At 43.2% G+C, this 17,399-nt stretch overlaps 1 protein-coding gene across 2 annotated transcripts in view; it reads right to left on the bottom strand.

The window, feature by feature from the left end:
- The window catches only part of PTPN21 (protein tyrosine phosphatase non-receptor type 21), a 71,102-nt gene that overhangs the window by 25,877 nt on the left and 27,826 nt on the right, over window positions 1-17,399 (bottom strand). Inside the window, exons 5-13 of one of the 2 annotated variants that reach the window (XM_075926744.1) lie at window positions 11,688-11,755; window positions 11,081-11,151; window positions 8,253-8,340; window positions 7,768-7,856; window positions 6,015-6,102; window positions 4,264-4,343; window positions 2,740-2,841; window positions 1,661-1,721; window positions 1,037-1,121 (exon numbers count right to left, since the gene is read on the bottom strand). In XM_075926744.1, the coding sequence (XP_075782859.1) occupies window positions 1,037-1,121; window positions 1,661-1,721; window positions 2,740-2,841; window positions 4,264-4,343; window positions 6,015-6,102; window positions 7,768-7,856; window positions 8,253-8,340; window positions 11,081-11,151; window positions 11,688-11,755 (732 nt within the window). The remainder of the gene's footprint in view (window positions 1-1,036; window positions 1,122-1,660; window positions 1,722-2,739; window positions 2,842-4,263; window positions 4,344-6,014; window positions 6,103-7,767; window positions 7,857-8,252; window positions 8,341-11,080; window positions 11,152-11,687; window positions 11,756-17,399) is intronic. The other variant, XM_075926745.1, reaches the window with a different exon arrangement.

The raw sequence follows: 17,399 nt of genomic DNA, 5'->3' as shown, positions 1-17,399 counted from the left end.
TGAGAGACTGTGGCCTGCAAATAATGTACACAGTCAATGACTCAGTGTTCGCCATCCTAGCTCCCTCATATATCATTCTGTACTTAGAATAGGAACAAATACTAGAACAAGAGAAATAATCATAGACTCATAGAACACTATAACTGGAAGGGACCTCGAGAGATCATTGAGTCCAGTCCCCTGCCCTCACGGCAGGACCAAGCACTACTAGACCATCCCTGATAGATGTCTGTCTAACCAGCTCTTAAACATCTCCACAGATGGAGATTCCACAGCCTCCCTAGGCAATTTATTTCAGTGTTTAACCACCCTGACAGTTAGGAAGTTTTTTCTAATGTCCAACCTAAAACCCCTGTGCTGCAGTTTAAGCCCATTGTTTCTTGTCCTATCGTAAGAGGCCAAGGAGAACAATTTTTCTCCCTCCTCCTTGTGACACCCTATTAGATACTTGAAAACTGCTATCATGTCCCCTCTGAGTCTTCTCCTTTCCAAACTAAACAAGACCAATTCTTTCAGTCTTCCCTCATAGCTCATGTTCTCTAAACCTTTAGTCATTCTTGTTGCTCTTCTCGGACCTTCTCCAATTTCTCCACATCTTTTTTGAAATGTGGTACCGAGAACTGGACACAATACTCCAATTAAGGCCTAATCAGCTCAGAGTAGAGCGGAAGAATAACTTCTGATGTCTTGCTCACAACACACCTGTTAATGCATCCCAGAATCATGTTTGCTTTTTTTGCAACAGTGTGACACTATTGACTCATGTTTACCTTGTGGTCCACTATGACCCCTAGATCCCTTTCTGCAGTATTTCTTCCTAGACAGTCGCTTCCCATTATGTATGTGTGAAACTGATTGTGGGCTTGACTCGCATTTACACTATGGTCTCTTTAAATAGCTCTAGTAGTGTCAAAGGACCTAATGTGATATAATTTAACGAGTGGTAAAATGTGATATCAAGCGGTCTGTGTGTATATACTTGTTCCCACTGTCTATATACTTAAGAATTAAACAATATGACCACATCATAATTTACCTTGGGATGATGTATATGGTTCTGTGTAGTGTCCATTGTAATGTAGCTGAGGTGGTGGTGGCATCATGTAAGGCTGTGGCTTGGGCTAAGAAAGAAGATATTTAAAAGTAGTTAAATTCTACATGAGCTATTAAAGAGTCTTGAAGGTTGTACAAGCAAATTCCTTCAGTGTTCAACACAAAGTATCAATTTTCAGGGCAAGTGAAGAGGAAAAGCAAACCAAAGCAGTGCATACAGACACCTAAGATTTTCTCTAGATGTAGGAGAATCTTAAACTGAAAAATAGATGTATCTAAAATACCTAAAACAAAAATATATATTTTAAATAAGTTATTAAGAAGTTGCCGCTTGGTTTTCTGACAAGCCTGTAGGCTTAAGGCATGTGTCCCAGCTTACTTTTAATCACTTCAGCTTTTCCATTTAAGGGAAAAAAATTTCACTCAAGTCTAATGCAAAACTATAAACATTCAAATCTCAGTAGTAATGGCATATTCCTAGAAAAAGTATCCTTCTCCAATTTTACAATTAACATGGTCACCACTATTTCTCCCTTCATAGGACATTCTACTACTACTTAGCAAAAGACAAGAACCAGCTTAAATGTGAGCTATTTGAAAACCTTACCAGAGACATCCTGGCAGAGGACCTCCTTCTAACTGGATTCACTGTAACAGCCTGCGTTTGTCTACAAAGCAAGTCATACGATAAGCAAAGATTTTTACAACTTTGCCAACTTGAGCACCTTAAAGGATTGGGCCTATTTCAGGGCACTCAGCACATCACAGAATCAGGCCCTATGTTACACAGTCCCAAAGGGAAGAGCTATGTGCAACTGCTATGCACAAATCACCACTGTCGCTAGAATGAAAACAAACATATAAATAGGATGGGGAGTGAGAAAGAAAAACACCTTGTTTATCTCAGTGCCTCTTCTCCTCCTGTTCAGTATCCTAGCAAGATGCTGAATGCTCTGGCACACCAAACTCCCCCAGCAGTGCATGGAACGGACCAGGACCTGAATTTCACACATGCAGTGGGCAGGGAGAAAGGTGGGATTTCCATGCTCTTGCTCCAAATTTCAACCCCTTATAAAGTCTCATCCAAGTGGTAATCTGTAGGCTCCCTGTCCTGGATGTCTGTCTTTATACAGTAATAGCTTGTAATGTGTCCTTAATACTTACTAGGCTATAGAAATAAACAGCAGCAGAATGCTCATTCTGGGTCCCTAAACAATCTAAAGTTTAGATAAGGCAAACATTGTAGCTTCTAGAGTATAGACAAGATTGTAGTTTGCCAAATCACTGTGCATTGGACTGGTCAGCAGTCCCCATTTCCCCCCACACTATACTGGTTCCATATCCATCGGTGTGCAGTAAGACAAGGACCTGAAAGATACCACAGCAATACAAATACATAAGAACAGACTGGGTCAGACCAAAGGTCCATCTAGTCCAGTATCCTGTCTTCTGAAAGTGACCAGTCCCAGAAACTTCTGATGGAGTGAAGAGAACAGGTCATCATCAAGTGATCCATTCCCAGCTTCTGAGAAACAGAGCCATCCTTGCCATTCTGGCTAATAGCCACTTATAGATCTATCATCCATGAACTTATCTGGTTCTTTTTGGAACCCCGTTATAGTCTTGACCTTCACAATATCAACCCAGGGCATGCAAAATTTCAGAAAGAGATTATTCTCAGCTCACCCTTTGGGAAGAGAAGGACGAGAAAGAATTGGAAAGCGTGGAAAGGAAAGAATGAGGAAAGGTTTCTGAGAGCCTTCCACAGGTGGAGAGTCTGGGGAGTCTCTAAAGACAAGGTATATTCAGACAAAATGGAGACAGTCAACTAGCACATTGGGGAAAAAAGGTGCTTGTTACCAGCAGAGAAGACACTGTAACTGAACTTAGATGAGTGGGACAGAGGTTTTCTTAGCCTGGTGCCCAGCACTACCTTGCTCCTCCCCCCCCTTTCCCTACCTGCCGCTTTTGTTAAACAGGTGGATATCCCAGTAAATTGACATAGGGATCCCAAGCAAGAAAGACTGAGCACTACTGGTCTAGGGAATTTGTTTTTTAAAGCTTCTGACAAACACCACCTCCCCAATATGCTTCATCCCTGACCAGAAGGCAACCACCATGAGGTATGAGAGGCTAGTTTGGTCTCTATTCCGAGCCAATTCTTCAACTATTTTGAGAGTGATAAGAAAGGTGTCAGTATTAGTGCCTCGTGGGGGAGGGGGTTGTGATGTGGATATTTACCATCATCTCTCCTTTAACTTCAATAGACCCACAAGTAGTCATTTATTGCTGGACTATGCCAAAGAAATTGAATTAAATGACTAGTGGGCTCAATTATCTGTCTCGCATTAATGTAAATCAAGAATAACATGACAGAATTAAAAAAGGTGAAAAAATTGATTTGCAGTGTGGAGACTGGTTCATTACATTTAATCTTTTCACTTATATTTAATTTGTTCTGCTCTTATGATTACTGAACTACAAGGATTCTGTGGATATCTAAAGGGCCTCATACTATAAGACTGCCAATCTAGCATCTTCTAAGAAGACTACATTCACTCCCCTGCTTCTGGGAAATAACTAACTACCGTGTCCTATTACAAGTTCAGTCAAAAGCCCATTTAGAGTCTCAGATTTCAGTATTTCACAAACACCTTCACATTAATGGCCCAAGTAAATACACTTACAGAATTGAGATTCAGTTATTAGAAGAAGAGAATTATATTCTTAACTTTGGCATTGAGAATAAGTATGTGATTAAAAGCATCAGGAACAAACAGTGTCACTAATTAGTATATTCTAAAACAGTGTTTCTCAACCTTTTAAAATAAAGTACCTCTTTTTCAAAAAAAAAAAAAAAAGTACCCCCAGTACCTACAGTTTTCAGACACAAAATTTTTTTCGACCATTGCAACATTTGTTTAAACAACTTAATTGTAGCCAGGCAGGCAATGCAATTTTGGGTGTAAAAAGTACAGAAATAATAAAGCACTGTAAAACTTAAAACAAAAATTCAGTTTTCTCCAAATTTCAGTTGTGTTGACGTACCCCACAGACTTCTCTCGAGTACCCCTAAAGGTACTTGTACCACTGGTTGAGAAACATGGTTCTAAAAAAGTAGTAAATAACAGATGTTACACAACATTTAAGTTTGTTATGGGAACAGAGATCTCTTCCCCCCCTCCCCCCACAAAAAGCTATTCTACTTACAGGCTACATTTATTTAGTCTGTAAAATTTGTGTCTGGCCACACACATCCGCCACACATATTTTGCTGTTTCCATGTCCTCCTGTCAAACAAAATATATAGATATACAACAAAAATACACAGGCTAAAATATACAAGCCGAACTCTTGGCCCCATGGAAGTCAGTGAAAGTTTAACCATTGACTTACATCGGAACAAGATTTGATTCAATTCATTTTGATGTAGCAGCTTCTATATGAAAGTTTTTTAGGACCCATAGAATTTGCAGGATTAATCCATCTGCTTAAAACATGAACACTTCATTAGACTAAAACAAGTTGAAAACGGCAGCCTTCTACTGAAGACAATCTTATGACTCAGTACATTGAATAACTATACGTACTATGCATATCACACTTTAAGATGGTGGTGAACCTCTGGCGCACTGGCAGCAAGCACTCCATCAGGGTCAGCGGGCCGCCAGACAGTTTGTTTACCTGAGCAGCTGAAGACATGGCTTGCAGCTTCCAGGGTCATGGTTCGTTGTTCACAGCCAGTGGGAGCTGTAGGAAGCGGTGGAGGCTGGGTCACCACTTCCTGCAGCTTCCATTGGCTGAGAACAGTGAACTACAGCCACTAGGAGCCTTGAGTAGTTGTGGCTGAAGATGCTCAGGTAAACACACTATCTGGCAGCCCACTTGCGGCTAAGCCTGACAAACCGCTTGCTGCACAGAGATTCTCCACTCCCGCTTTAAGACTATTACAAAAATTATAGCCTCGAAGAAGGAAATAGACAAATACTTTAAAGACTCAATTCTGCAAGACACTGAGCGCTCAGGCCCTGACTCAGCAAAGCACTTCAACATGGACTTATCCTTAAGCATGTGAATAGTCCCATTGATTTAAAAAGTCTTCATTTAAACACACGCTTAAACACTTTGCTGGGTCACATCAGAGTGCTCAGCACTTTTGCTGTACTTGTGGAAGACAAAATTTCTTAATGCCTTTTTTCTTTTGTATACAAATGGCTGAAGCAGCCATAGAATTTAAAAATGTTAGATCTGTGTCACCCTCATAATACAAGTGTTTTAACAGCAACTAAAAAATCTCCACATAACTATAAAGTTGAAAAAATTAACATTTTGGACAAAAATATAGTTTGGGGGATTGTTTTATTTTGTAGTTTACTTATACAGGTTGGAGTTCCCCAGTCTGGTACCCTTGGGACCTGATTGGTCCTGGATGAGGGATTTTGCCAGGTCAGGGGAGGTCATTTCTGGACCCCCTGATGCTGGCCCCCACCCAGTTCGCTGGCCTCACCGCCGGCTCCTCACCTCCTGCTGGCCCACTGCCCTGCCAACCCCACTGAGCAGCCATCGCTGCCCTGGCTCCAGCACCTATAGGGCAGCAACACGTGCCACACAGTGGGTTCCAGGTCCCACCGGACAGCTACACGCACTGTGCTGGGGATCCAGGACCCACAGGGCAACCGCATGCGCTGAACCGGGGCTCTGGGACCCACCAGGAAGCTGTGTGCCATGGATCCCACTGGGCAGCCATGCGCATGTCTCCTAACTCTGCTAAGCAGATCAGCTGCCAAACGCTGGGTGGCCCCTCTGTCAGCTCACTGAAGGCAGCCCGCTGCTCTGTTGGCCCCATAGGGATCCCTGCCACTGGCCCTCCACGGGGACTCTCTGGTCTTGCCACATCCCAATTAAGGGAGTTTCAACCTGTATAGCTTGAGATAGAGAGAAATAAAAACTCACTCACTTACAGTTTGGAACTGGATGGTCTCTTCTTTATTTGAAAGTTCTAATGCAAAAAAAGACTTGTTGTGGGACATGTTAGCAATGTCATGCCACCTATGGACAAAGCAAGAAGACACTACAAGTAAGCTCTGAATTTTCATAGAGCAGAAAGTATCAATGAAAAACAAAACCTATCTTCGGGATGAGGAATAATTGCTAACTCACCCATGTACAATCTGAGTCAATTATAGCAAACTCTGCAACAGTGATTAATAGTTTACGTATACAGTTATGTATAACTTATTTCATCACTCCTAGAACTTCATTCTCATTATTCTTAAAAGGAAAATGGGGATGTAACTGTAGTTCTTTAGAGGATGTGTAAATGTGTATAATGGATTAACATGTTTTAATACATTTAAGACAGGAAACTAGCTACTAGCATGGCCTGACTGCTCGAAAGTTAATCACTCCGGCTATGTCTACATTGGTGGCCCCTTTTCCGAAAGGGGCATGCTAATTTTAAAGGTCGTAATAGGGAAATCCGCGGGGGATTTAAATATCCCCCGCGGCATTTAAATAAAAATGTCCGCCGCTTTTTTCCGGCTTTTCTAAAAGCCGGAAAAGAGCGTCTACACTGGCCCCGATCCTCCGGAAAAAAGCCCTTTTCCAGAGGATCTCTTATTCCTACTTCGAAGTAGGGGCCAATGTAGACGTAGCCTTCCTTGTACAAGTAAAACTATGTTTAGCAATGCTTAAAAATGCTCAGAGCTATTAAGACCTGGTTAAAATGAGTGAGAAGACGGGTAACAGTGTTCAGAACTAAGGCCCCATAGAGAGTTACTGTACATGGCCCACTTACTATGGAGTTGCAGAGAGGTTCCAATATTTGGTCCCCAGTTCAGTGAACAACTTAATTTGTTCACAGTGGATTTTATCTGATCAATGTCTATCTGGCCTCAGTGATAACTACAAGCTACCAATGTCCTTGAAAATAGCCTTCTACATATGTTGCTACATGACATTCACTTGGTAGGCCAAATTCTGCCCAGGGATGCACACATGAAGACCTTATTCATGTCACTGAGACTCATGCTTGCATCTACAGGTGAAATCTGGACTACTGGAATTGGCCTTCAGATAGGTATGTCTCAATGTCATGCTTAACATGGTAAAATATTTAACAAATGTTTAACTAACTGTCAGAATGTCCAAGAAGATTGCATACTTCACTATCAGTTACAGCCTAATTGTAAGCAGCAAATGATCTACAACAGGGCTGGGGAACCTTTTCTGGGGTCAGGGGCCGCTGATCCACAGAAAAATCAGTCAGGGGCCACACACGAGAAGAAAAAAACAAAACAGCAACAACATCAACAACAACAACCCCTCACTGAGATGGCCCCCAACTGAGAAAAAAGACATTCTCCACATTCCCCTCACACACCAGAATCTTGGGGGGGGGGGGAGGCAAGCTGAAGATAGGAATAAGGGATCCTCCGGAAAAGGGCTTTATTCCGGAGGATCGCGCCAGTCTAGACGCTTTTTTTCCGGCTTTTCCCCAAGCCGGAAAAAAAGCGGCGGACATGTATATTTAAATCTGCGGGGGATATTTAAATCCCCCGCGGATTTCCCTATGCTGACTTACCTGATTTGCATCCCTTTTCCGGAATTTGTGGCCAGTCTAGACGTAGCCTATGAAAGCAACTGGGACTGTACATATAATGTTAATTTCCAAAGTATTTCATCTGCATTCTTCTGACAGGGAACAATACTCACCGAAATATAACAGGAGGCTGGCCATTTTTGTGTTTTACAAAGATTCCATCAAGACATGCCCCAATGAATATGTCACTTCCCTGGCTGTCCTAGAAGCAGTAACCAGAAATCAGAAGAAAGAAACATTGTGAGTTAACGTTATAGTAGCAGCAACTATTCACTTCAGTGATGTCACAGAAGGGTTCTTACATGGGCAATGCAAATCTTAATCTTTTGTTTTATATGATGACCTCTCCTTGCCATGTAGCACAAACACAGGACTTGATACAGCAGTCCTTATGCACCAGAGTAATCCCAGTGATGTCAATGGGGTGATTCAGGTGACTCAGGGGTATGCTTACTAAGGTAAACAAAGTTTAACCAGTTAACTTTTTAATTGGGATTTTACATCCCTATCTTATACATTGGATTTTCTTGTTTTTATTTGAAATGGAAGAAAGATATGAAGATGCCTACACACAGCAGAGCATTAAAGCCCTCCTTACCTTTGCAGGGTAGCTCTCTTCACCATAGCCCTCCATTCTCTCTACCTCTTGCATATACAACATTTCTGCATCAGGAGGTGTAAGGCCTCTACAAATAAACACAACAGTAACTTTTGATCTAGTAATCAGCTTCTAAATTTGTACCAACTGGGGACACTCCTACATGTGTTACTCTGAAGCATGCTGCCCAAGCTTGAAACTCACAATTCCATTCCAGTCTGCATCTCAGATTATGTATTTCTTTAGCACAAACAGCATGTGCAGCACGGTACAGTACACAGAAACATTTCTTACTACATCCTTTCTCATTCCTCTGTTCTCCTACAGTCACATTGACCTCAGTTCCTGCACTTCCCCCACTCCCAGCTACATTCTTCTTTCTGTTCTGTACAGAACAAGCCCTCAATCCTGATATCAATCCTCAGCCCCTCCTCATTCAAATTCTGTCTAAAGACTCACTGCTTCCACTCTGCTTAAAATAAACCCGCAACACCGAGCCACATCAAACTATCTCCAGCCCAATATTATTTTAACTAGAGAAAAAGAAAAGAGATCAGGAAAACACCACAAGGAATCTCTCATCTGACACTGGTCCTCCCAGTGCACCATGTCTTATTCTCTGTGACTTAGACTGTAAACATATTGCAACAAAGATTACCTTTAGATTTCCTAGTACAGTTATAGTTCTTAACACACAACAATAATTGTGGCCACAATTTCCATTAAACTAAAGCAAGAGGTTAAATGATAAGACTTCATGAAAACCTTAACAATGCAGCCACAATATTTATTTTCGTCTCTGATAAGCAACAATGTTACAAAGTACATTGTACTATTTCAAAATGGCTTTACTCTAGTTGTCAATATCCACACAAATTCACAGAAGTTTAAAATTTACAGCATAGCCCTGAGAGAACAATTTTCTCCCCACACTACTCATCCCCAGCTCTGCCTCAGTTCTGACTTGGCGGAAACGCTTCTGGCAGGTGAGCAGTAGCTGTTCCTAATTATTCCTTCCCTATTAGTGGCACCTATAGTTTTAGTGATTTGGAGACCTGTATTCCTGAAATTGGAGAGAGACAGCATCCTACAATAATGACCAGGGGTCTCAAACTCCCAGCCTGTGGGACATCCCCAGTGGGAGCAGTAAAACAATCTGGCCTGGAAGTCCCGCTGAGATGTGTGTGTGTTGAGGGGGCTGTCAGTTCCTTTCCTCCAAATCCTGACATTTCCCACCACTGTCTCACCTCCTCTCTCCCATGGCACCCCATCCCCAAGGCATGAGGCCTCGGAGATTACCAAGGGGTACCTGGCATGGGATGGCAGCAGAAATTTGACCTCTTTGCACTCTTCGCAGCTACTAGGCAGACACAGTCGTTCTGCTTCCCCACAGCTCCCAGCATTGTGGGAAGTGTGTGGGGGGAGGCCCAACTGCTGCTGCTGCCCTGCACCAGTTCCCCCCCACCCACTAAACCTTGAGGCCACATCTGTTGGGAGACAGCGTGGGATGAGGGCAGAAATGGACAGCCTCTCCTCCCCCAGTCTGCCAGGACTCCCAGACCAGATTATGCAACTGTTCTGGCGGGGGTAGCTGACAGGCTGGGAGCTTAGCCACCTTGCCAGTTAGGAAATTTTTCCTGCTATCCAACCTAAACTGCTCCTACTACAATTTAAGCCCATTGTGTCTTTTCCTATCTTCAGAGGTTAACAAGAACATTTTTCTTCCACTGATTTGTAACAGCCTTTTAAGTACTTTAAAACTGCTATCATGTCCCCTACTCCATGTCTTCTCTTCTCCAGACTACCAAAACCTAATTTTTCAATCTTCCCTCATAGATCTTATTTTCTAGACCTTTAAATTTTTGCTGCTCTTCTCTGAACTCTCTCCAGTTTGTCCACATCATTTCTGAAATGGGGCACCTAGAAATGGACACAATACTCTAGCTGATGCCTAATCAGTGCTCCAGCTGTCAGCCCTGGGGCTGTGGGGATCCAGCTGTCAGTGACCAACAATGCCACACTTCAGTCTGTGCAAGTGCTCTTGGTGAGGATTAGGGATGTGAAAGTGTAACCATGTACACGGTTAACCAGTAAGCCTAGGCTCATTGGTTAATGTTCATGGTTATGTGCAGGATCCTGATACATGCTGGGAGCTGGCTCAAAAGCTGGCTGCAAGCGAACATTGGCTCCCAGGGAGCTGCCTACTGCCCTGCATTGCTGTCTCTGTATTAAAGGCAACAGTGCAGGGTGACAAGTAGAAGCATGTGGGGGGAGAGGAATTAAAAGCTGGCTCTCTGCACACACCAGCTCCCGGGGAGCCGACTGCCACCCTGCATGCACCTGTGTTACCACTGTAATTTTCAGCGGTGAAACAGTGATTTAATTACGTACATTTTAATAAAAGCGACGAGGAGTCCTGTGGCACCTTATAGACTAACTGAAGTGTAGGAGCATAAGTTTTCGTGGGCAAAGACCCACTTCGTCAGATGCATGTGGACATGCATCTGACGAAGTGGGTCTTTGCCCACGAAAGCTTATGCTCCTACACTTCAGTTAGTCTATAAGGTGCCACAGGACTCCTCGTCGCTTTTGCAGATTCAGACTAACACGGCTACCCCTCTGATACTTGACACCGTACATTTTAATATCCCTAAGTGAGGATTCGCACTGCTAAGAGAAGGAGCATACGCTATGGACATACAGAGCCGATTTTAATTACTGTGATGGCTGTAGGTCAATCTAACTTAAATTGACTTAATTTTGTAGTATAGACATGCTCTTAGATCTGAAGTGACTGCTTCACAATTTCTGCATTTATGAACTCTTACCTGTATTTTTGATGCAGCAAGGCCACTTTCTGTGTTGCTTCCTCCAGTACTTTTTCCTCTTGTAACCAACCCTTAAAGAGCAGCATTTAGTTAATGAACTAGTAGAAGGAATTCTAAATGATAAAATATTCAGTTCCTTCACTCAACTGGATCCTGACTTCCAGATGAGACTGTGGCTAGCAAGCTGGGAACAGATTACTGCAGAAATCTAAAACAACATACTTTTTGTTTTTTCCTCCACCATTTATCTTTACTAGAATATACAAACATCTTTAAACCCAGCAATGCCCTGGAAAACTAGACTCTACTGTGCAATTTAAAGATTGTGTGTAATTCAATTATCTGATAAAATTACCTTTAATTAAATTTATACTTGCAGAACATCTGCACCTTATATTTATGCTTTGATTGGTCTGGCAGCAGTAAATGACAAAGTAGTAGTAGCTCTCAGCCTTAACATAAGCATGTATCCGTTTGCTGATACCTTTCTCTGATCAAGAGATTTGTCAATATAGCATTTGCTCACTTCTGTGTCTGACAGAAGGAGTTTCCAAATCAGACATTTTCTTTCAGTAATGTCAGAAAAGCAGCTAAAGAAAGAACTTACCACAGGAAACAAGGCAAATCTTTGTAGAAATTCCTGAGATTCATACTGATCGTAGTCTCCAAAGTCAGCTAAGGAAATTAAACAACAGGTAGGAGTCAAGTACTTGTGATGATGAAAGGATTTAGTACAGTGTGATGGATGAGCTCTGTATAGCATAACTCCATAACGATGAAGTCTATCATTTGAAAGTAGTGAATGACACTGTACAATAGTCAGTAAACTTTGCAAAGTATAAAGTTAAACAAATCATCTTGTGATGAGTGTATAAATGGCACCCCAACTGAAAAGGGGCTAAATAGAGGTAGAGGCTGAGGCTGTGTCCACACTCAGGGGTTCTTTCGAAAAAAGTACCCTTTTTTCGAAAGAACTTCCCCTGCATCCAGACTCAAGCCGCGTTCTTTCGAAATTATTTCGAAAGAACGCGGCTTTTCTTTCGATGGCGGTAAACCTCGTTTCACGAGGAAGAACGCCTTCCTTCGAAAGTTCTTCTTTCGAAGGAAGGCGTTCTTCAATGTAAAGAGGCTGTCTTCGAAAGAGAGCATCCAGACTCGCTGGGTGCTCTCTTTCGAAAAAGCGGATTTCCTCTATCGAAAGATCCGCCTGCAGTCTAGACGCGATCTTTCGAAAGAGGCTCTTTCGAAAGATGCTTTTGAAAGAGCCTCTTTCGAAAGAAGCCTGCAGTCTAGACACACCCTGAGTGTATACAGGCAGTCCCCGAGTTACGCGGATCCCGCCGCCCGCCTCCTCCGGGGCGAGAAAAGCTGCTCCCCGTCTCACTGGTCTGCTGGGGGAGCCAGCAGACCAGGGAGACGCGGAGCAAAGCGGCGGAGGACCTGGGCCGGACCCGCGGCGCTGATCTGGAAGCGCCGCGGGTCTGGCCCGGGTCCTCCGCCGCTTTGCTCAGCGTCTCCCTGGTCTGCTGGGGGGGGACGCAGCTAGTGCCCCCCCCCCCAGCAGACCAGGGAGACGTGGAACAAAGCCCGGGGCCTGTGGTAGAGCAGGTGGGGCGCTGTCGGTTGGTCCCGCAGCACCGCTCCTTGGCACTACTGGACCAACCCGGCATCACCCGAGCTGCTCTGCCCCAGGAGTCCTGATTCAGCCGCTGCTGATCAGTTTCAGCAGTGGCTGAATCAGGACGCCTGGGGCAGAGCAGCTGGGGTGCTGCTGGGTTGGTCCAGTAGCGCCGAGGAGCGGCCGCGCTACTGGACCAACCCAGCAGCACCCGAGCTGCTCTGCCCCAGGCGTCCCCAAGTCAGCCGCTGCTGAAACTGACCAGCGGCTGACTACAGGAAGTCCGAGGCAGAGTTGCTCTGCCCCGGGCTTCCTGGAATCAGCTGCTGATCAGTTTCAGCAGCAGCTGACTTGGGGACGCCTGGGGTTCTTAAGTTGAATCTGTATGTAAGTCGGAACTGGTGTCCAGATTCAGCCGCTGTTGAAACTGATCAGTTTCAGCAGCGGCTGAATCTGGATGCCAGTTCCGACTTACATACAGATTCAACTTAAGAACAAACCTACAGTCCCTATCTTGTACGTAACCCGGGGACTACCTGTACTGCACAATTAGGTCAACACAAGGCATCTTACATGCACCAAACTATAAAAGTTTACATTTCACTATAAAAGCTTACATTTACATTTCACTCCTGCCAATGCAACTGCACTGCTAAGGCAACTTAATAACTCACTTTCATGAGCAGTGTAAAGTCAAGGGGTCTATGTAGTTAGGTTAACACAGTATCAGTAACGCTGCATTGCTTATGTCAGCCGTTATTGGCTTTTTAGAGCCTTCCCACAATGCCCCACACTGACTACAATAGACACATGCTGATAGGACCCGCACTACTGACACAAAGCCCTGACACACACACACACACACACAATGTAATTACATGACAGTTGTATCTATACAAGTTAGGTCAACTTAATTTTTTGTAAGGTAAACATGGCCTGAGAGCTTTAATTAGCACTGACTTGTTATACCTGAAGGATCTATCAGGCTCACTGAGGAGCTCAGCTGGGAGAAGAACGATGAGAGTGGAGATCTGGAGTTCCTGCCCTATGGGAAGGGTCTGACAAAAGCTCAAGGAAGGGAGAATTGTGGGGAAGCTACAAGAGTGGAATAAGTGCATGAGAGGGCAGGGAAGACTTGAAAAGGGAGTAAGATTACAGGAAGGCAGTCCTGGAGGTTGGTGATTTGCAGGAAAGAGAACTAGGGGAACGTAGGATGCACTAAAAACCTACTGCAGAAATCTAAAACAACTTTTTGTTTTTTTCCCCCCACTATTTATCTTCACTAGAATATACAAGCATCTTTAAACCCTGCAATGTCCTGGAAAACTAGACTCTACTGTGCAATGTAAAGATTATGTGTAATTAAATTACCTGATAAAATTACCTTTAATTAAATTAACTAGAAGTTGCTCTAGTTTGTATTCTTGTGTGGTTTCTGAGTACTGCTGAGGATTTTCAGGGGGAAGTCCTGCATGGCTGAAGAGGGCTTTGCCCTGAAGATGAAGATTTTCAGGAGGGATGGAAGATATTGTGTTGATTGCCACTAGGTTGTTGGACATTATTTGTTTGAGGCACTGATACTCTGGAAGAGGGGGAACTATAGGGAGACCTGGGTAAGACCCAAGTCACCATATTTAGAGCTGATCTGCAGGTACCTTCTATATGGATCTGTATCTTCATCTGCACCTTCTACAGCAGTGGTTCTCAACAGGACATCTGTGGCCCCCTGGGGAACTGAGAGCAGGTTTCCAGGGGTCCTCAGACACATGGGGCTGTGGGCTTCAGCCCCATGGGTGGACCCCCTGAAACTGCAGCCGGACCATCTGAGAACGCATGCATCATGTAGAGCCCTGCACAGGTAAAAAAACTGAATCCACATCCATTCCGCAGTTCAGAAATTATAAACAAAGATATGTATCCACAGACGCAGATCTCTGTGGATCTAAAATGGTTAACTGCAGATGTGCAGGGTTCTAACCACTGCACCAGACCAATGAGACAGCAAGGAGGAGAACAAGGAAGAATTGCTGAAATGCTGTGTCATACCGGAAAGGTGGGGATGCTCCGTGTGGTGAGACTGAGATGCATTGATTCTTTATTTCTTTCCTCTTTCTCCTAAAATACTCTACTTAGTCTGTGTTCCTCCTCTGACTGGTCCCACAAGACAGTTCATATACTAATACTTTTGATCTCAATACTTCAAAAACTCCACTTTTGTTCCCCTATTTTCATTTGTTATCCTTGCATCCGGCTGTATTCTGGGTACTCTGGCCCCTTCCTTTGATTGAGGAGATGGCCTTTGGATCTCCTCTCCCTTTTCCCTCCTTCCCCTCCCTAGGATTCAAGTAGGCCTGGTACTGGTTTACAACTTCTTTTCTTGAGGATACGAGCTGTCAGTTGTTCCAAACCAACACACTGAGTGCAGGAGAACCAGTGGTATGTAGAGAAATAGCTGACAGGGCGATGATCACAGCTCCCCAACTCGCAGTCCCACTTCTGAGGTAGAACAGAACAGACTACGGGCTGCTCCGACTTGCTCCAATGGGTATGGTCTCACTGAGACTGTACATCAGACTGGGATTGTTAAATCACAGTGGATACTTTCCCTCCACATCCTACAATGACTCCTATACTTGGAAATGTGGGGAGTGAGGCCTAGAAGCCAGTTGTACATGCTCTGCACCCACTGCAGGCTTCCCCATGCTGGGGGTATTCAGCACAGGGACTTAGGAGAGGTTGTGGCAACACAAAGGGATTAGGGAACTGCTTCTATGTCTTGTTCCATGTGTTGAACAAGAGAAATAAGTCAATTCTCTCCACGAAAGCTCATGACCTAATATATGTATTAGTCTCTAAGGTGTCGCAGGACTGCTCATGGTTTTTAAGAGAAATAAAGTGAGCTAAATACAGAACCTCAAGAAGACCAAGGTTTTTAATGTCTGTTTTGCTGCAACTGTATGAAGTATCTAATCACAGCTTACACATAATATTAACAAGGGGAAAGGAACAAAAGCCAGAATAGGGAAAGCACAGATCAAAAGCCATTTAGATAAGTTTGAGGTATTCAACTCAGCAGAGCCTGGTAAAATTCATCCTAGGACCCTTAAGGAACCATCTGAAGCAATCCCAGAACAGTTAGGGTATGTCTACACTACAGCACTAATTCGAACTAACTTAGATTAGGTGATTAAACGAAATGTAACATCCCTAATACGGAGGATGGGGATCAACTATTCTTTTATCCATTGAAGGTAGGACAAGAAGTAATGGACTTAATCTTCAGCAAGGGAGATTTAGGTTAGATATTAGGAAAAAATAACTATCAAGATAGCGAAGCTCTGAACAGGCTTTTAAGGGTGGTTATGGAATACTTGTCATTCAGTTAAAATTCATGAGTAAACCCAGCATTTGGAACTCACTATTAAAATTACAAATTGCTATGGTATTCCTCAGCTGGGACAATGACAATTCTTGAGTTAAAAGCGACCCACCTTATAAGTCTACTTAGTTATCTAGCAGTACTCTACTTATTATGTGGTTGTTTTTCAATGTGTTACAATTTCTCTCTTACAACCCTGCCAGATTAAATGAAGAATGCAAAAGTTAGAGGATAAACATTTTCCATCTGAGAAGAGGATTATATTGAGAAAGATTCCCATAAACATCTTGCTGAGCAGAGAGACATTTATACTCTCCAAAGAGCATGAAAATTAGTAAGCAAGAACTTTGTAGATAATTAAGAATATTAAAGGCCCAGCCTGCACTACAAAAAACTGTTGTATATCTAGAAATGTATTTTTATTTCACCCTAATTCACTGGAAAACACAGCCAGAAAACAGATTCTCTTCTTTAAATGTGACATACACAGTATGTACATTAAGGTGGTTTTTTTTTAAAGATTAACTATAATGTCATGTACTATGCATGCCTCCAAGTCCCATGTCACTGATGGTGGTATTACAGCTATTAGTAGTTGTATCGGAAGACAAAATGCAGGCAAAGGTTGTGGGAATGGAAGACACATAATTAGTCTGGTCATGGGGAAGTCAGGTAAACCATTATATCTGGTGTTCCTATGTATAACCTATCCTACTTGCCCCCAACTAGCCAACATTATATGGGCCCTACCTATAGTCTTTAGGATTCAAAACTACCAGTAGCCAGCATTAAATGTATAATTTCTTGTAGGCCTTATGGCAGAAGGAAGTCTTCAGGAGAGATTTAAATGTGGGGTAACAGTCCTGTGGACTAGGTCAGCAAGCACATTCCAGGCATAGGGGGAGTTGACGTGGGAGACCACTGAGAAAAGAATAGAGTGTACAAACACATTCTTATTCATTAAAATGCATCCTCTGCTCCTGCTATGAAACCAACAGGTGCAGATTGCAGCAGCTGAGACAGGATGAAGTCCAATAGTCTAAGCACATGACTGAGTGCCAGGAATTCCTGGGCCTTGGACTCCCTCTGTGGCTTTGGGTAAGTCTCACTGAAATGAATACACTTTTGAGGATCAAGTTATTAATGACCAGCTAAGTGTTGAGGCATCCTAATGCAGGTGCATTACATGATAAATTCAAAGCAAATATTGTGTATTTTATATTAAAAAAAGCAGGCATAGAGCCATGTAAGTATCTACCATAACAGCAAGTGTCATGTAACTAATATAAAATATGCATCTCACATCATCATTCCTAAAATTT

This window comes from Pelodiscus sinensis, chromosome 4 (assembly GCF_049634645.1).
Source record: "Pelodiscus sinensis isolate JC-2024 chromosome 4, ASM4963464v1, whole genome shotgun sequence".
Taxonomy (NCBI): domain Eukaryota; kingdom Metazoa; phylum Chordata; order Testudines; family Trionychidae; genus Pelodiscus; species Pelodiscus sinensis.
The sequence above is the reverse complement of the archived record's forward strand: the minus strand, read 5'-3'. Positions and strand labels throughout refer to the sequence as shown.